We start from the raw sequence: 19851 nt of genomic DNA, 5'->3' as shown, positions 1-19851 counted from the left end.
CTTCCGTGTTTTATGGTGTTTTCAGAATAATCACAGAACCACAGGGTGGTTTGGGTGGGAAGGGACCTTAAACTCGTTCCAACCCCTTCCCATGGGCAAGGACACCTTCCACTAGACCAGGTTGCTCCAACCCCCATAGTATGTTTTCAAATTGCCATTCAAATTTGCCAGAGGAAGAAGGATGTGAAGGTAATCTTGCAGTAGGTATGAAAATGTAATCACTTAGGTAAAAGTGCAAGGCCTCTGGTTGTTTTGTCCGTGCCCTCGGGTTGTTTTGTCCATGCCTCAGTTTGGGCAGCGCTTTTCCTCAAGACTTTTCCTCAGAGTGCTCAGAAAAGTAATAGAAAAGGAATCACTGTTGGTGCTCATCCTGTAGGTCGCAATAAAAAATATTATTAATTGTACATTTCCCTGAGTAGATGGAGAAAATCTGTGAACTTGTCCTTTAAATTCTAAAGATATAGGAAATGACCTGGGTAGGATGATATAAAATTATGGAAGGTGCTTTTATATCATTTTTATGAAGCATAATGGGCTCTTTTGTAATGGTTGTGGCTGTCCTGGTATTTCTGTTTTTCATGGTGCAGGAATAGTGTGGTTAACTGAAATACCTACATATGCTAAAATCCATGGAGCATGGGATGCATGGAAAATATTTAAATAGAGAAATGTTTACATCTCCCTCTGTAATCATCTCTCTGCCAAGCAGGAGTAGCAGCAGAATAAATCACTTGGGCACTGTGAATGTAGAACACAAAGTGCTGAGTCACCTTTTCTACCCCTCTTCTCTGTTTAATTTTTCCAGGAAGCTACTGACCGAGGAGTCCATCCAGTCCTGAGATCCCAGGACAGATAGTGTCAGTGTGTTCTACCTCATTTCTGCCTTTGAGGGGAGATGAGGAGAGAAAAGAACATTTTAATAATCTCCAGAGCTGAGCTTAACCCTTTAATTGGGTCAGTCATTTGTGAAGGTCCTGTTTCCTCTTGGACTCTGTCCCTGATGAACTTCATATTTTTCCAGAATATTAAACCAGATTCTAGTAAAAAATTATACTGAGTGCAATTATTTCAGTCAACTCTGAGCAGTTGGGAGGAAGGTTTTTCTTACAAAGCTTGAAGGTCTGAGTTTTTTAGGAAACTTGGGTGAATCTTCACCTTGGTGATGGGAGTTTTTACAGGTTCAGATCTGTAACACAGATTTTTTCCTGTGTTTTCAGAGGGTTATTTTGAACTTAGAGAATTCTTTTAAAAAAATTCAAATATTACTGATGTGCTGGGCACTTCCATGGCTTCTGAGGAGTGGGAAAATGGGTTCATGGTGAGAGGATGACCCCAATCTCTTGTTTCTCAGTAGTGATGAGTGGGGATGCTCAGCACAGACTTCTCCAGTTCGCACAGAAGTGCTCTGGAGCTTTCCAGAGATTTAAGGAGAATTGGACCCCAAGTGCACTAACAGATCCCAATAGATCCAAACAGATCCTAACACAGGCACTTTCACGAACACTCAGCAAGTATGTTTCCCATTAAAGAAGCTGCTTCCCCAATTAATGTTTGTGAAGTGTGAAGAGAGCAAAACCTGCCATTTTTAATTTAAAAACTAAAGCAGGCTTTACTGAATTCTATCTCTAGTGGACTTCTTCAATTAATTCATCTTCAATTAGAAATATTCTGTTAACAACATCCCAATCATGTCCCTTCTGTCAGGCTGAGCAGCATTTGGGCTGAACTCTCCTGGTTCAGCGAAGCTCCTCCTGTTTCTCCGTTGAAATACCTTCCCTTCCGAGTCCTGGCCGAGTGGAATATATAGTGCCATGAAGCCTGGCAGTTGATAATTCATGTTGCTACTCTGGGAAAATCTTTTAAACTTACAATATCAAAACTTCAAGCCAAATGACATATGCAAGTCTTGACCCGGCTTCCCGGAGCAGCCGGCGGAGCCGCGGATCCCGCGCTGCTCCACTCCATAAATAACGGAGTTCTCCTCTCTGCTCCCAGCTATCACCATCCATCGGCACAGACACGGCGTCAGGGGAAATACTGGGGAATGGGAAGTCATCTAAGTCGCAGGTTTTTTTCTGGGGGAGGTGGCTCTGCTCGCTGTGCTCCGCCGGGACGCGGCAATAAGTCAGGGATGCCGGGATCTGCACGGTAATGGTCCAGCACTGTCTCCAAAGGGCAGTAATGCATGATGGAGCACGGTGTTCCAGGCTATGCCAGCACTGACATCCTTGTGGAGAGCAGAAACAATCAGACTGTGGAGTATCCTGATGATTTTTGGTAAAATCTGGGTCAGCTCACTGTACAGAACCGGTGCATCAGGCAGTAATTGGTCGTGTTTTGTCCCACAGATCATGTTCCAGGCCTATGGGGATAAACAGGGACCACTCCACGGGATGCTGATCAATACCCCCTACGTGACCAAAGACCTGCTGCAGTCCAAGAGGTTCCAGGCACAGACTTTAGGGACGTCCTATGTCTATGACATCCCCGAGATGTTTCGGCAGGTGGGTGTCCTTTATCTTGTTCTAAACTTTGGTACCCGCCCTCTGGCAGGGGGGGATGTTTGGGGGATGTCCTGTTGGGAATATTGAGTCACAGTGGAGTGGATTGGATAAAAATACTCGCAGGTGATGTTCTTAACAGGCATTTATCTTTCCATCTCTAGTCTTTGATTAAGCTCTGGAATTCCATGAATGAACACGCCTTCCTGCCGCCGACACCGCTGCCTCCAGACATCCTGACGTACACGGAGCTGGTGCTGGATGACCAGGGCCAGCTCGTGCACATGAACAGGCTGCCAGGAGGAAACGAGGCAAGTTGCACTTCCCTCCCTGCTGCTTTTCTTTCCATGTCCTGCAGTACTTTGTGGCTTGGGCTGAGTTTGACAATCGTAATGAAAGTTTACCAGCCAGGCACAAAATCTATTCGTTCGGCCTTTCACAGATGAAAATCTCACTCTTGAAAATGAGATTTTTGTTTCATTAAAAATTAATACCTCCCATACAATGGGTATTTTAACCTCCATAGTAAATGATGATTCCATTTCAAACCTGTGCCTATGCTGGTTTTCCTTCATAATTAAAAAGTGCTCATTCAGCTATTCCAGGTAACTGGGGTTTGAGTTTGAGAAAATATGTTTTACAAGACTAAATAGAAATGTTTTCATTTGCTAAAAAAAACAACACCTCACAGAAAAAAACCCCACAATTTTATGCTTCCATTTCCATCTTTCCCACACAGTTTGTGACAAGGTGTGTGCAACTTTCCCCTCTTGAGAAGGATTTACTCAAGACTTATAAAGAGCTAATGCTGGGGGTGATGGAGTTACTCCTTCAGCTCAAATAGGAGGAGGCCTTGGTGTCATGGTAGGATTTTGCTGAGGTGTCTTTCCATTAGGAAGCCAGAGATTGCAGCATTGGAATGACTGGAGAGTAAAGATAACTACTAGAAGATGTGGGGTTTTTTTTGGATGGGAATCAGTAAGTGAATGCTCTACAGTAATTTAAATTTCAACAGTTCTAAGTGATGGTATCATTTATTTTTTTTCTTGGCGTTGCTGAACCAGCATCAGCCTTTTCCTAAATATACAACTTAAGGTTTGCAAAAAAAGCTCTGTTCAAAAACATCAAGTGTAGTGATGAGAGGGAACAGAGGTTTTCATCACCCTTTCCTGCGTGGATCTTGTCAGGGGAAGCTTTGGAATACGATGTTTGCAAATTGCACCTAATCAGCAAATGGTGACTGTGGGAGCACTGCGGCCTTGTCTCTTGCTGGGCTAGGGGAGAAATGTTTTAACTGGTCTAATTAAACCTGGAATGAGCTATTCCCTGCATTCCTGGTGCAAGCTGGGGCTGCTGGGGAGGGTTATGCCATCATCTTTCTCTCCTTCCCCACTCTCATTCAGCGTTGGAGTGGATGGTGGCTGGGGAAATAGCAAAGTCCCTCAGGGACATCGCTCTGTTCTTGCTGAAATTACAAGCACAGAGCTGCCTGGGCATGAACATGTAGTGTTTACTCTGCCAGTATGAATACAAATAGTCTTATTATAAGAGATTCTGTACCCAAAGACCACCAAAAAAAATTAGGAGATTTTTTTTTTTTTTTTTTAACCCTTGGTAGACTTTCTTGGGCTCAATCTGTCAAGAAATTACACGGCTCTTGTGGTGTGTGTAGTGTTGGTATCTAAATTAATCTAAGCTGATGTAATCTATCAAATATCTTGTTGCCCAGAGAGGTTGTAGTGGTTGTGGACTCCCCATCCCTGGATGTGTTCAAGGCCAGGTTGGATGGGGCTTGAAGCAACCTGGGATAGGGGAAGGTGTCCCTGCCCATGGCAGGAACCAGATGGGCTTTTAAGGTCTCTCCCAACCCAAACCATCCTGTGATTCTGTGAAAGCACAGATTCAGGCCCTGCCCCTGTGGCTGTTACACCAAGGGGCTGAATCACTGGAAAGTGGGATAAACCTGGGGAAAACATGATGCTCCCCCATATTTTTCCACCTGGCTACTGGAGGTGTATCATAGAACAGAATCTCAGAATGGTTTGAGTTGGAAGGGACCAGGACCTGTTATCCCAGCTGGATGAGCCACTGTAGGATGATGTGCAGCTGGAATGAGGTTGGAGACTCCAGTATTGGGTTCTGTTGGCAGCACCCTGCACACAGTAACACTCATTCCCAGGAGGGAGCGGATGATCCGAGCAGCAGCCTGAAGGACAGGTGACATTCCAGAGATCAGGAGCTGCTGAACAGATTCATTCCTCCTGCTGCACTTGCTTTATCTGCCTGAGCTGACTTTAGCCTTTTGTAGTTTAATTCCTTTCAGCTGAGGGAACAAATTTCCACAAACGGGGGCTCTAGTTTCTCTTTCCAAAGGTGGAAAGGATGACTGCAGGGTGGAGGAGGAAAAGGCAGGATGCTGGATAAATTCAGAGCATAATCCTTTGCTTTGTTGAGGCTGTAAGTGGATCCATTCTTTTTTTTTTTAAGAATCACTCTGCATAACATCTGGGCAGAGAAATACAGCATCTTATCTGCCAGGAAGCAAAGATCCTTGGGGTAATCCATCTCTGTGGCAGTAGCTGGGAATGTTGCATAAGAAAAGGAGACGTGCCACGAGGAGCAGGAGGAAATATTAATTGGTTCTGTGCTTCTTCCATATGATACAATGATGAACTGTCCTCAAAATATGGCACGTTGCCTTGGCTCTCTAACCTTGGCTGAATTTAAGGAAGAGTTTTGTTCTCAGGTTTGGACTTGGAAAGTCCAGAAGCCCAAAAATTGTGTTCCAGGAGAGATGATCCATAAAGAAATGAGTCCAGTGGAGAAGTCGAGGTTCCCAAGCTTTGCAGTGGTTTGCTTGGTGCCCTTAGTCAAAGATCCCAGTGCTTCAGTTTGTTCCCATCCCAGTCAGATGGGACTGCTTTGGGGTTTTAAGAGCATAATTTAGACAAATATTTCTTAATATTTTAAGAGTACTTGGGTTTCTACTTGTGAATATTATATTATGCAGCACTGCCCCAGTTTGGGTTGGTAACCCCTGATGGTCAGTGCAGTGGAGTCTGTGCCCCAGAGGTCCAGAAGCAAGAGCTGGTTCCAGGTTAGACCCACTGAGCTGACAGGTGAAGTAGGAACTTCCCAAGTAAATGTGAGATTTTTCATTATTATTTTTCCTTCTTCCCAGTGCAAGTTGCTGATTTTCTGAACCCAAAGTCTTTGGAGAGATTGTCCTTCATATGTTTCTTAGTAAAGAGGAAATTTGTGTTGGAAACTCCTGTCTGTGGTAAAGGTAGCTGCTGTTGAGTGCATTTAGGTTCCTATGAACATTCTCCTTGTTTTGGATCAGAGACTCAGACCCAGCCATTCCCCCACTGCCAGAGGGAACCCTGACGGGATATCGGCTGCTGGGAGCCAGGGCTTGGCTTTCCTGACAGCTACACTTCCTCTGTGTGAAAAGGAGTCAAGACACTCTTCCTCTTAAAGCATTCAGCTGAGCTGAGTGCCCTCAGTGCTTGAGCTGGCAGGGGAAATTGAGAAACCAGCATCAAACCCAGGAGATTTGTGGTCAGCGTGTTTGGCCAGAGCTGCAATCCCTGCCCTGACTCGAGGCTGGGATTCTCCCTGTCCTCACAGGGTTTACAAGCAGCAGGCTGGGCAAAACTGGCTCATCCATCTGTGTTTTCAGGAAAATCTGTGAAATGGGAATTCTCAAGGTCTTTCACTATCCAAGAGTTTTCCTTAGACTGAAAAGAATCCTGGATGTTGTCTGGAGCTTTCTGCTGGTTCTGGATCCTTCATGTTATGCTTGTGAACTGGATCCTGGCCTCTAGTTAGTCCTTTTTTGGTTTGGGTTGTGGTTTTTTTTTTTGGGGGGGTATGTCCCCTCTGTTACCAGTCTGGCTGCTTTGACCCCCCTGCTCACCTGTGAGACTCTTCCAATTAAGATCTGGCTGCTCCCATAGGATTTCTGGAAGAAAGACTGAATGTGCCACACTAAGAAGCTGAGAACAGTTTGTAAATAATTCCCAGAGCAGCAGGTACAGGAGGGAGCTGAAGACAACAGTGTTTTATCAGCAGAATCAGTCGATAGCTCCTGAGTAATGGCTGAACAGACTTTGGGACAAATGGGGTGTAATTTATTGTACAATTCTGAGCAAATCAAGAACTAAGCACCAGAAGTGGATGCTCAGTCTGACTCCAGTCTGAATCTCAAGATGGATATGGATTGTTGAAATGTCCAGAGTTTATATAGGTGGAAGGAAAAAAAATCCACTTGTAGTTATTAGTAATTTTATGCATTTTACTCTAAAATGTCTTTAGGAAGAAAACATGAAGTTCATCCCACAGCTTGATACTTATCCAGGGTTATAACATAGGTTATAGCACCATTTGTTTACAAGACTTAGCTTTTCTGCTAATTTAGTTTTTTTAAATAAGTGGAAGCCTTTTTTTCCCTCAGTCTTTGGTGTTTCTGACTGAGATCTTCATCAGGTATGTGGGGTAGAGGTGTTTGTGTGCTACTTTTGGAGGGCAGGGTTTGGAAGAACGCAGCACCTCAGCCTGTTTGACAGTGTCCAGGGATGATGGGTGTCCTGGGAGCCTCTGTCCTGCCTGTCACCTGAGCCTCTGCTGGGGCTCTGTGGCTGTGCTGAGATGGGGAAATACCTGAAAGAGTCAGGAATTGGGTGAGCACAGAGCAGTGAGCAGGGCTGGAGTTCAGCAGTGGATCCAACACACTGTGCTGGTGCCGTTGCTGTGCTGGAGACACGACCTGGAGCTCGGTGACACCCCCTCCAAACCCCACCGAGGGCGCCTTTGTTCCCAAGATTAGCATATTAGCTGAAATCTCAGTGTGAAAAGGTAATTCCCTCAGCCTGCTGGAGAACTCAATATAGTCCTTGTCACCCTTGAGCTGGGCATTGGGATGCTTTTCTTTAGCACTTCATGTGTTTTGACTCCAATTTACCCTGATCCTCTGGCACCGGGAATGCTCCAGCCGCTGATAAGACCTGACTAATCTCCAAGGACAAGGAGAAAGTGATGTAAGGAGTGCCTGCAGCAACACCCCACATCCCCCTTCATCTCTCTCCTGGTGTCCATGGAAAATGTGTCATTTTCCCCACCGGCACTAGATGTCACAGTTTTTCCTCCTCAGTGGCACAAGGATCAGAAATAATCCATAATCGGAGCTGTTTGCCGGAGCGTTGGCTCCAGCACCTTTCCTGGGTAGATGGCAAGGTTTGGCCAGGTGATAGTCAGGATGGCACAGGGCTCCTGGAATGCTCTGGCCAGCTCCCTGGATTCCTGGGGGTGGAAAGGTTGTAGCTGTTAAATTTTATACAAGCAAAGCTTAATCACTGAACGTTCTGCTTTGTCACCCCGTGTTCCTGTGTTTTATGGCAGGGACAGGGAATTAGAACAGCAGCTAGAGGTGCAGGTTTCTTAAAGGATTATGAAATCCCCAAATCCAAGGCTTGCAAGAGCAGAGATGGACGTGGTGGGGCAGAGTTTTATTCTGTATTTTGATATATGCCTTTGAACACGTGTATGTGGATCACATGGACACCACAGTTAGGAAAGTTCTTGCCCACAGGAAAGCTCCTAATGAAGGTTGTCTGTTGCTCTCTAATGTATCTTTATCCATCTGTAACTTCACCAGATGAAACTATTCCACATGAAGTTTCCAGGCCTTACTCTCTGCCTAGGGGGGAAGTTACTTATTGTTTAGCTGGAAAGCTTCATCACAAAAGGTCTTGATTTGGAGGAGAAGCCAGTGGTGCTGCTCACAGGGGACTCTGTGGGCTTGCAGCAGGAATGGGCAGGAACCAAGGCAGTGTGAATCCACATCTCCTTCAGCCCAGGAGTGCTGCATGAAGAAATTCAGGAGGAATTTCTTCCTGGAAAGGGTCGCCAGGCACTGGAAGGGGCTGCCCAGGGAGGGGGTGGACTCCCCATCCCTGGAGGTGTCCAAGGAACTACTAGACGTGGCACTCAGTGCCATTTTCTGGTTGACAAGGTGGCGATTGGTCAAAGGTTGGACTCGGTGATCTTGGAGGTCTTTTCCAGCCTCGCTGATCCCGTGATTCCGTGGCACCTTTCCCGTCTCGTGCTGGAGCCGTTCCCTCCCAGGGCTCAGCTCTGTGCCAGCGTGCTTGGCTCTGCTGCCACCACCACGCTTGCATCGCTGAGGGACACCTTGTCCAGAGCCAAGAAGAGGATGAAGGAATCCTGGGTTTTGGCACTCCACCGTTGTCGAGGCGTGGAGTTGGACGACCTCTGGCAAACCACGTGCATCCTGCCCTTTTCCTGGGGGGTGGTTCGTGCTCCAGATAAAAATTTGAAAGCTTTTGGTTATAGTTTAGGTGCAGGGAGTCTCTTTTTTGGATCTGAAGTTCCCAGCAACAGATTCAAATGATGAAATACCGAAATTGCTGTATCTACATCGAGTAAAATTCCCGGGAATGCCTTTGTTTCCTTTTTAAGATACGCTTTGTCCATGGCTGTTCAGCCAAGTGATTCAGCATCCTGGGTGAGCCAAGGAACACTAGTTTAGCTCCTGAACAGACAGAGGTTGTGAAGGGGAGATAAAGCCTGTGTTCCCTGATTTAGCAGTGTTGGAATGTGCGTGTGCAGGAGGGAAAAATGGGCTTTTGTCAGTGTTGAACTTCAGCATCTCCAGTGTTCATGTGCTAAACCACCACCACCGCTGCATTTCCTTTCCTGCTATGACTTTGTATGATAATTCCAACACACAAATGTATTCATGTTTTATATGTATTTTTAACACGTAAAACTTTTGTGTAATACAAACACAACAGGACAAGACAAAATTATCAGAAGGGCTCCCAAAGTTCTGTTGTCCTGCTGAAAAATGTCAAGACCCACAATCAGGTTTCCAAATTTGGATGTAAATAAAAAACCTGAAGCCTGGTGTAAAGACCCTAGGTTCAACACCACCCTGGTGTGAGAGAAGTAGAATAAACCTTTGCTGATCTCTCTGGAGACCAGTGATAGGACCCGAGGGAAGGACTGGAGCTGTGTTAGGTTGGATCTCAGGGAAAGGTTCTTCCCTCAGAGGGTGGTTGGACATTGAACAGGCTCCTCAGGGCAGTGGGCACAGCACCAAGGCTGACAGAGCTCAGGGAGTGTTTGGACAATGCTCTGAGGGACAGAGTGGGATTGTTGGGGTGTCTGGGCAGGGCCAGGAGCTGGACTGGGTGATCCCTGTGGGTCCCTCCCAGCTCAGGATATTCTGTGATTCTGTGGTTCTGTCGGCTCTGCTTCTCCAGGAATTACAGATCCTTGCAGAAAGAGCCTGCAAACCTCCCTCTCCCAGCCACTGTTGGCGTTGCCTTCCCTCTGCCCAGAGCCTGCTGTGCCTCCAGGAGGGAGCCTGGGATCGCCTCCTTCCCCATTCCCTTCGGTGCCTGTTGTCAACAGCTCCGGCTGCCACCGGCAGTCAATGTGGAACTGCATCAGTGTGTGTATTACTGCTCCCATCGATAGCGCAATTAATGTTGAAGTCAATTTTGGTGTTAATTTTAGGCCATGATTAGTGTTGACACTGTGTGTCAAACGAGCGGCGTTTACGAGCGCCGGGAAAAGCCGCCGTCCGCTCCCGCGCCGCTTTTACCGTCTCTTAATGGTCACATCAAAGGCCAGGATCTGGTGGGAGAAGGTGTGGGGGTGTGTGAAATTATACACCTGAAACTTGGGTGCAATCTGTGTGTGTGCAATTCCACAGGGCCGGGGCCGTTCGGGGAGCAAATGACATCTGAGCGCTGAATCCTAATCACAGTTCGGAGCATCAGAAATAATGATCGCTCCTGATCGGGGCTGGTGAATAATTCATCCCCTTTGATTTCCACGTGCTGCCCACTGATACTTTTCAAACCAAATGTGTTCCTACAGGAGAATAATGGTCCCACTTCTTATGGAAATACCGGGGCACAAATCATTTTGCCAACATAAAAACAGTTAAATAAGACGGTTCCTGCTTTTATTTATTTTATTTTTTTTCCCTCCCCCTCTTCTTTGCTCCTGGGTGTGCTGGGAATGGAACTGTGGCAGGAACAGCACTTCCAAACTGTGCTGCCTCTTAAAAAGAGCCTGTTCTGAAGCCAGGGCCACTCACCATCACCCACTATTGCTGCCAGTGCTCTTAGGTGATTAGCTCAGCCTGGCTAATTAACCTGGGAACTCCCCAGTTTTTGGCGTGCTGCCGTTAACTTAAAAATCTCATTGTTCCTTTTTTTTTTTTTCAGAAATAAAAAGCCATCCTCCACTGCCCATAAATTTCAACCGAATCTGGGTTGTTCATTGCAAAAAAAAAAAAAAAATCCTTAGTTGTGCAAATCCCTGTGGTTTTTATTACTGGATAAATGGCACAAAACACACAATGAGTTGGGGAGGCAACAAGACACACGAGTTAATAGTGGTGCACTTTTGATTTTAATTTTCTTAAACTGCATGTGGTTGCTCCGTGTTTATCAGATATAAACTATTTTCAAGAGTTTGTGCCCTGGCTGGATATTTTTAGCTATTTTATTGGTGAGCATTGGCAAAAGGGATTTTATTGATGCAGAGGACACGTGATCTCAGGTTAGGGAAATATTCCAAGACTTCTGTTACAATCTGAATTTTCTAAATAAGAAATGCTTTTAATGTGCCTGTTTTCTGTGCTGTCAAAAATCATCAAGCTGATGGAAGTGAGGAAGATCTCTTGGTGGGTGAGACAGACTGTGGGAGCAGCCCTGGGTACTCAGAACTCCATCACTGGCCCCACAGGCCTGGAGTGAGTCACTCACCTGCCTCAGGTGGGAGCAGGACTTGGCTGCCAGTTTGTTGTGGTTGTTGTGTGGATTTCTGGCAGTTCTTTATGTGTTCCTATGTCCCAGTTTACTGTGGTGACAAGTATTTAGCAAACCCAAAGCCTGAGTATTTCTCCTGTTGCTCTGTTCCTGGTGGTGCTGGAGCCTCCTGGGATGGTCCTGGCTGATGGGATCAGTGTGACTGTAAGGGAACAACCACTCAGGCAAAAACCTGTCAGCTACTGTTAATTCTGTGCTATTTTGGCATAAGTTTACAGTGTATTTTAAAGGGACTATTTCCTCATTTCTGTGTGGGTTTCTATCAGTGACTAAAGCTGGTTTTTGAAGTGTGGTATCAGAAAGATTTGGTGAGAGCCCACTAAAGGATTTTAGTTATGCAAAAAAACTCCCTTTAAATTATGGTGAAGAGCTGAGCTGCAGTAGGTGCTGGGGTAGAGATGGGCATCCCTGCACCCCTGATTTTTTGGGTGCTAATCTTGGAGCCTTTAACTTTGGGTTTGCAGAATTTTTTAACCTGCAGTTTCTAATCACAAGCTTGCCCACAGGTGAGAGTGAGAACACAGACAATATCCAGCCCTTGGCATCTCTTTTTCCTGCACAGTCAGGTCAGAAGGGCAAAATATACTTTTCTTCTCCATTTTTCACCTTAATTCTTCTGTTGTCTGCTGTGAAAATCCAAGAGCAGAGTCCAAGGAACCCCTCTGGCCATGTGTGGGATCAGTTAGGCTCCTTTCCCAGCCTCTGGACTGGTTTTCCCTTGGTCTCTGCGCCAGACCAACATTTGCATCCACTTGTTTTACAGCATTATAACTTTTCCCTTTAATTTGGCAACAATACTGGTATTTTAGCAAAAAATTAGGGATTTATGCTCCTGTCTTTGAAGCTGCTGCAGTATCTCTCTGTTCCAAACCCTGCAGTTGGATGCTAAGGTGAAACTGTAAATATTCTGCAAATATTTAGAGGCAAACAAATGAATCCATTCTGATGTATCAGAGTAGCAGTGGAGGAAACCAAGACCAAGGAGAAGGTGAACTGAGACACCCTCACTCTGTTAAGTTGCCCTCTCAGCTCTGGGAAGGGGAGGTGGAAGGGAAGGATCTGCCGGCAGCCGGCTGTAATATTTTGGATTGCTGCCTGCTTTACTTCCAATGACCCTTTGATTAATTCCTCTGCCTCTTTATTTTTTTTAATGAGCCTATTATGGCATATCTTATTGCAGATGCTGATTGGATCTCGACTGTGTATTGTGCCATTTTGATTTGGATTAAATGGCACAGATCTGTCTGCTGCTTCTCCCCTCTCCCCCTCCCGCTTTAGTTCATCACGCTCAGAATTCCGCGGCTCCGCAATGAGAGTTTCAGCCCTCCTTGATTGCAGAGGATGTGCAATCGGCTTGAGGGATGTGTACTCAGAGCTTATGATCCTTGGGCAAGCGGGGACTGGGTGATGCATGTGGCTTTCAAGGGACGCTGCTATTTCCATCTGTTAATGGCATTCCAGGCCGGCCGGCTCCCGGAGCGGCGGCTGAGGGATGGGGGATGCAGGGGACAGATACTGCTGATCTCCAGGAGATGGGCCAGGAGAGATCATCCCGTGATCTTTGAAAAGAAAAAATATGCAGCAAAAAACGTTACTTGCCCCGGGCAGGTCTGGAAAGAAACTGCTGCACAAATTTGGGAAGGAAACGGGAGAGCCGAAGAAATGAAAGGAAGGGCAAGGGATAAAAATTGAGATAATAATGAAATAAAAAGATTTTTAAACTGAGGGCAGGGTGACAAGGTTCTGGGGTGATACCTGGGAAGCCTAAGCAGGTGGTCAGGAATCCTGTGCAGCAGCACATCCCTCTTCACTCTGTGAGGAGGCACGTGGATTGTGGCACAGGGAATGCACACAGCTCCCTGCGAGAGGGATGCTGGCAGAATGTGTGTTGGACCTGGGATAAATCCCTGAGTGGGGAGAGGGAGGGACAGTGTGAGTGTCCTGGCTGGGGTGAGAGCAGTGGGGGATGTGCTCCAAGGAAAGTGGAGGATCCAGTCCTTCCAGCTGTGCTCTGCACTGGCAGCGTGCCAGAGATGCTGTTACCACAGTTCCCAAGGAAAACGTGCCAAGCCCAAGGGAGTAAAGGTCCAAGAGAAACAGTCCCTGCATGGTTCCCCTGCACCACATCTCAGAGATGCACATTTATGTTTTGCTGTTCTCTGCTCTTTGATTGCAGGTTGGGATGGTGGCCTGGAAGATGACTCTGAAGACCCCGGAGTATCCAGAGGGCCGGGATATCATTGTCGTTGGCAATGACATCACCTACAAAATAGGCTCTTTTGGGCCTCAGGAGGATGTGCTGTTCCTCAGGGCTTCGGAGCTCGCCCGGGCACAGGGCATCCCCAGGATCTACGTGGCTGCCAACAGTGGAGCCAGGATTGGTTTGGCTGAGGAGATCCGGCACATGTTCCACGTGGCTTGGGAAGACCCAGATAACCCATACAAGGTAAGGAGGCACAGGAATTTGGGGGAAACTCTGCAACAGCCCACAAGAGTCTTATTTTTACACCACCTCTTTCGATAGAAGTGAGGGTGACATTTTCCAGACTGTCAGGTCCAAAGTTCTCCTTGTTGCTGGATCTGGAACACTGGAAGTGTCCAAGGCCAGGCTGGACGGGGCCTTGACCAACCTGGTCTGGTGGAAGGTGTCCCTGCCCATGGCAGGGGGATGGAGTGAGATGGGCTTTAAGGTCCCTTCCAACCCAAGCCATTTTATGATATGATTTTATGATCTTCCAGCAGGTGATGGGCATCCAGAAGGAGTTAGGGCTAAATGCTGCAACATTCCCAGCTTTTCCTGGCCTCAGCTGCAGCTCCAGTGTTAAGAGAGGGTGTTCTTATCACTCTCTGGAATTAAATTCTGCTCCCATGAAAGTTTGCTTTTGGAAGGGGTTATTTGGGATCAGGAAGGGACTAGAGGTGAGAGTGAGATGAATGAACTGTCTTTCCCTGCAGGGATACAAATACTTGTACCTGACTCCTCAAGACTACAAGAAGGTCAGCGCGCTGAACTCTGTTCACTGTGAGCACGTGGAGGAAAATGGAGAGTCCAGGTAGGAATGAAAAGCTTCCTGTTAATCCTTGGATCATGCATGGCACGTCCTTGTCCTCAGCTGGGACGTTCTTTAGGGTGCAGGGCTGTGGAAAGCCAGAGCTGTGTGTGGTCAGGGCATGGAAGGTGAGTTAGGGGTTGTTCAATGATGCCTAGTTTGGGGCAGGGCCATGTTGACCCCCACTGACCCCAAGTCGTGGCTGAGGCTTAGAAGAAGGAAGTAAAGAAAACCTAAAAGGTAAAAGCCTCTTGTAATCTCTTGTTCTCTTCTTTTTTGCCTTTGGCTGCATTCTCTTCCTCTCTTGCCTTTTGCCTATAATCAGCCTGTTCCTCATGCCCTGTGGGAATTTCAGAACACTTTTCCCAGACATTCCTCTCCCTTGGCATTCCCTCTGGCACTGCTGCTGCTCCTGCAGGATGTTCCATGGTGCTCGGGATGAGCCGTGCACGGGTCCTGGCCGGGTTTTATGCACGTTCCTCCTTGGAACCTTAATGATATTTAGTCAGTTCTCATTTTCTTCGTAGCAAACTGATTCAGCAAATCACTGGACCTTGTGACTCAAAGGCTGTGTCTGTGTCTCCCTCAGGTACAAGATAACGGATATTATCGGCAAGGACGACGGTCTTGGAGTAGAGAACCTCAGAGGATCTGGCATGATTGCTGGAGAATCATCTTTAGCCTATGAAAGTGTTATCACCATCAGCCTGGTAATCCCCCGCTGCTTTCTATTCTTCAAATTGTATTGTCTGCTTCAGCTAAAAATCCTGCAATGATATCCCAGAGATCCTGGGATCGGCCTTCTGGTTGAAGGAAATGGGCTCCTGGGGGCTTTGAGCAATGCTCCTGGCACCAGTACAGGGCTGGGTCCCTTTCAGACTCAATTTAAAACACTTTAGTCATTTGGCTTTATGTTTGCTCGGTCTGAAAGTCGCTGCTTCTCTTTTTTTTTAAAAATAAAATACACGTATGTTCAGCTCCTGCGTGTTAGAACACAACAGATTCTGGAGTTTCGCAGTGAGAGGAGATTTTATGGCCTTGTCACAAACACACCTGGTTTTATCTCGATGTTGGAGTCGATAAGTTGGGGCTGTGTGGAAAGACAGAAATCAATGGCATTGCAATTTTCCCTTTTTTTTTGTTTTTTTTTGAGGTTACGTGTCGGGCGATCGGGATTGGGGCCTACATTGTCCGGCTGGGCCAGAGGACCATCCAGGTGGAGAACTCTCACATCATCCTGACTGGCTGTGGAGCCCTCAACAAAGTGAGTTTTTGCATTTCAGTCCTCAGACCAAGTCGCTCCGAGTCCTTTCCAGCCTGGCTTTGGGCACTTCCAGGGATGGGGCTTCTCTGGGCAATAACTCTGGGTTTCAGTGAGTTCTGCTGGAGCCTCAAGGAGCTGCCACCACCCTTTTGCTTCTCCCTTCTCAGGCTCTCTTCCTGATCAAGAACTGGCTCAGGGCTGGGAAACTTCCATGCCTTTGCAGTCTTTCCCTTTGCTCTTTGCTCTCTGCAAAGCAAATCCTCCTTCCACGTACCCGTTTCCTGTGACAGGAACATGGTATTGCCAGCCAGAGGCACTATTCCAGGCATCCTGGCTGGAGATTGGCAGGGACCTGGGCAGAACTGCACGTTTAAGGGCTTGAGCAGGAGCCAGGTGAAGAAGGAGAAGCAGCTTTTCACAGAGGTTGTATGCACAGGTTAAATGACAGGAGTGGAGGAGCCCAGAGCCTGGGCAGCAGCATCTCTTTCTCAGGGAGTGCTGTGAGAGAGGCAACAGGGCTGTTCCCAGTGTCTGGAAGTCCATGTTTCCAAATATGTGGGCCAGAATCACCTGAACTTCCAGCCATCCACAGCACTGTGCTAATTCTGGGGAGCACTGAAGCCTGAGCAGTGTGTGGATGGTGATTTTCCTGCTGGAAATCTCGGCCGTGGGGGCAGGAGGAATAACTGGGACTGTTATAAAGAAAACTTAACAGGTTCACTGCTAAAGTGGCTCTTTTTTTTTTCCACTCCAGAGGTGGATTTTCTCCCTTGCTGCCCCAAGCCCATTAATCCCACAGCCTCCAGCCCCTTGTCTGGTGCAGACACGGCTCCCAGCCCACTCTGCTCCCATCCCTCTCCCTGAGGGCTTTGTTTCCCTGGAGTTGAGGCTGTGTGGTGTGAGTGCCCTTCCCCATCGAGCAGCTTTGTTCTCAGGCACTCTCAGCACCTGGGGTGGTTGTGCTCCATGGCAAGCTGTGTTTCCAGGAGTGCCTGCCTGACAATGGGAGATAAAAGGAAAATAGGCTCTCGTTGAATTATTCCCCTGAATAAAGGGGGCTCTGCAGAAAATGAAGCATTGATCCTATCAACTCTAGGCTGCACTACCCTCAGTTAGATCTCTTACACACATCACACACACCTGCATCAATGGGAGGAAAAGAGGCATTTGAAGATCCAGCATTTAAAAAGGAATTGAGTCAGTTTAGTGCTTGCTGAAGTGCAGTAAGTTGCCTGGTTCCAGCTGTCACTTGCTGGGGCTTGGGGCCCTGCAGAGTTTCCCAGATGGCAGGGCCAGGCTGTTTGGTCTCCTCCTCTTTCCAGGTTTAACTGCACTCCCTACCCATGGAGGCAATGCTTGTTTTCCTAGGACTAGATGAACCTCACTAAATTTTAGGCACTTAAAATTAAGGATATAGACTAAATTAAGCACCTGACATCTATCAGCAGGCATAATCAGGAGGAGGTGCTTTCTGGGGGTGATTTATCCCATCCCAGGAATTTCAATGGCCTGACTAATCCCTCGTGTCCTTTTCCCTCCTCCCTGCTCTGTTGGAAAGATGTATTTGTTTATGTCAGCTCTGAACCTCTACCTTCCTAAAGGTGTAGGAGGAACCTATTGCATCCTATCCAGCTTTCCCAGCAAGACCCAACAATGTTTACCTAACCTTGGACAGGGGGAGCCTGGGAATCCCCACTCACTCCTGTGTGTGTGTGATGGGTCTGCTGGTTCTTGTGATCTTCCTGAGGAGAGATCGTGGCTGGAACAAAGATAAATAAGTGGAAACTGCCACCTTTAGCTCTTCCCAATTAGAGATTTGGGACAATTTTTCCATTGCTGGTGTTCAAATGCTGTCTTCCCAGGGGATGCTGGACAAAGCTTACTTGTAGTCTCGTGGCTGCACACGCATCTTCAAAATGTCTCCTCTCTGCCAGAGGAGAATGTGCAGCACAAAAATGGAGACAGTTGGGCTCTCAGAGAGCAGACAGGGCTTTCTGGGAAGTTGTTTAATTTCTTTTCCCTTTGAAGTGCTGGGTTCTTTCTAATGTACACGGGGAGCAGAGGGGGGACAGTGATGAACACTCTGCACCAGCAGAGCCATTGCTGGTCTTGTTCATTGTCATTATGTTGAACCAGCCTGAGGGTTTAGGTGTAGAGGGAAAGGTCCAGCTGCCAAAGCCAGAGGGTGACCTCTAACTTAGATGATGAGCTCAAGGTCAGCATCATTTTGAGCCGAGGTTGATGTTTGGTTCTGGGGGATGGACTCACGTGCCGGCTGTTCCTGCACCGGTGTCAGAGGGACATCCCAGGGAGACACCTGATCGCGGGCAGGTTTGAGGATTCTCCAGCCTGTCAGGGGTGACAAGAATCTGCAGGGAGCTGAGCAGGGTTTCCCCCTGCCCTGATTGAGCTGTCTTTGTTCCCGGCGCGGGCGGGACCTGGGGCCAGGTGTGCTGTGCCGGTGGGGACCGTGCCCCGCGCGGGGGGGGCCCTGTCGGAGCCGAACCCCTTTTGTCTCCCCGTTGCATTTCAGCAGGGGGTGGAGAGGTGGAAATGACATTTCATTCCTCTCGGTGAGCGTGTTACGCGCCTGTGCCGAGCCCGCTGACCCCCCTGAAAATTGAAATAATGATAATGCGCGTCTCCTGACTGCATCAAAGTATCAGCACATCAAAAGCCAGGAGGCATGAAATGCAAATGATAAAGTGAAAGCAGATGGATTGTGCATGATCGCCTGATGCCCAATGAATTTTAAAAGATGCTGGTTCACATGGGGAGAGGGGCTGAAATAAACACGTTATCCCTGCAATTTTTTTTTTTGGTTGTTTTTTTTTTTTTTTTTTTTTTTGTTCTTGCTGCTCACTCCTGACAATATTTTTTCACACTTCAGCGAGCAGCCACTCCATCTCCCTCCCTCCCTTCCCTCTCTTTTCTCTCCCTCTCTCTCTGTCGCTGTCTACCTCACACACGTCTCGGGTCATGTCGCCGCAGCTCCGGTGGAAATAATAAGATATAAACCACGAGGTTGTTATTTGCATAGAAATAGCATGGAGCCCCAGGCAGCATGGGAGAAGGACACAGAGATCATTTGTCTAAAATTTTAATGAAAACTTTTGCTGAGGCAGAGATTTTTTTTATTTTTTTTTTTTTTAACTTCCCCTACCTCCCTCTTTTTCCAGCCCCAAAACCTTCCTCCTCCTCCTCCCTCAACTCCCTTCCCTCGTCACAACGTGAGCACGGGGTGATTTCATACATGACGTGCTGTGCCCTGCACAAACACCTTCATTTCCATGGGTTTTCCTTTCCAGGGAAGTAAGACCAAAGAGCCCAGCACTCCCAATTCCTGCATGGCTTATGTGGTTCAGGCTTCCAGGGCTACGATCCATTTGAGTCCTCCCAGGGATGTTCCTGAGTCTGTTGCTGACCTATTTTTAATCAGTTTGCTCCTCCTTGTCTTTTGTGTTTAAAAGAAATCCCATCTTTGAGCTGTTGTGTTAATGGAAACAAATAGTGGCTTTCAGTCACATTTTCCCTGCAGATCCATGTTCTAGGCTTTTCCTAAGGGAAGCCAGGTTTAGCAGAGGGTTTCAGGAACTGCTCTAAGCTGGGTACACAGTAGTTTGTTATGTAGATGTTTAGCCTGGAATGTCAAGCAGTTCATTTTGTGAGTGGTGATGAAGAGCTGTCCCACACACTCACTGCACAAGAGGATGTCTAAAGTGGTCATCCCTTCTGGAGGTGATGGGAATTCTCACCAGCAGACTGTTCTCTCTCCTTCCTCTCCTGTTCAGCTTTTATTTTCCCCAAAACTCTCCAGTTTTGACTTGCCTGAAGGATGCATCAGGCCCTCACCCTGTGCTAGCTCTGTGGCTCCCACTGGTTTATCCAGAACATCCAAGGGTGAGCTGGGCAAATCCCACCTGCCAGGAGTCTGTGTCCATGCAGGGAAAGAGGCAGTGGAGATGAGGGGTCAGAAACCACTAAAACATGAGCCATATGAAACCTTAGTTCAGTACTTTGGGCTTCATTTCCCAGCCTGTAGCCAATGGTCTTCTTGGTCATGAGGTGACATTTTTGACTTGGATGGGTCAAAAAGCCATAAAAGTTCCCTGCTTGGTCTTGAAACCTCAGTTGAGCTGTGTTTGCAATGTGCTTTGAGCTCATCAGTT

General features: G+C 47.3%; 1 protein-coding gene across 10 annotated transcripts in view; it reads left to right on the top strand.

The window, feature by feature from the left end:
• Positions 1-19851, top strand: part of ACACA (acetyl-CoA carboxylase alpha) — a 113710-nt gene that overhangs the window by 62735 nt on the left and 31124 nt on the right. For 8 of the 10 annotated variants that reach the window (XM_064678088.1, XM_064678084.1, XM_064678087.1 and 5 more), the window contains 6 exons: positions 2349-2504; positions 2666-2812; positions 13545-13814; positions 14324-14421; positions 15008-15128; positions 15572-15682. In XM_064678088.1, the coding sequence (XP_064534158.1) occupies positions 2349-2504; positions 2666-2812; positions 13545-13814; positions 14324-14421; positions 15008-15128; positions 15572-15682 (903 nt within the window). Of the gene's footprint in view, positions 1-805; positions 2249-2348; positions 2505-2665; positions 2813-10762; positions 10845-13544; positions 13815-14323; positions 14422-15007; positions 15129-15571; positions 15683-19851 lie in introns of those variants that run through there. The other 2 variants (XM_064678089.1, XM_064678090.1) reach the window with 2 other exon arrangements.

Source organism: Pseudopipra pipra, chromosome 21 (assembly GCF_036250125.1).
Source record: "Pseudopipra pipra isolate bDixPip1 chromosome 21, bDixPip1.hap1, whole genome shotgun sequence".
Lineage (NCBI taxonomy): Eukaryota > Metazoa > Chordata > Aves > Passeriformes > Pipridae > Pseudopipra > Pseudopipra pipra.
This window is presented reverse-complemented; position numbering and strand designations above follow the sequence as displayed.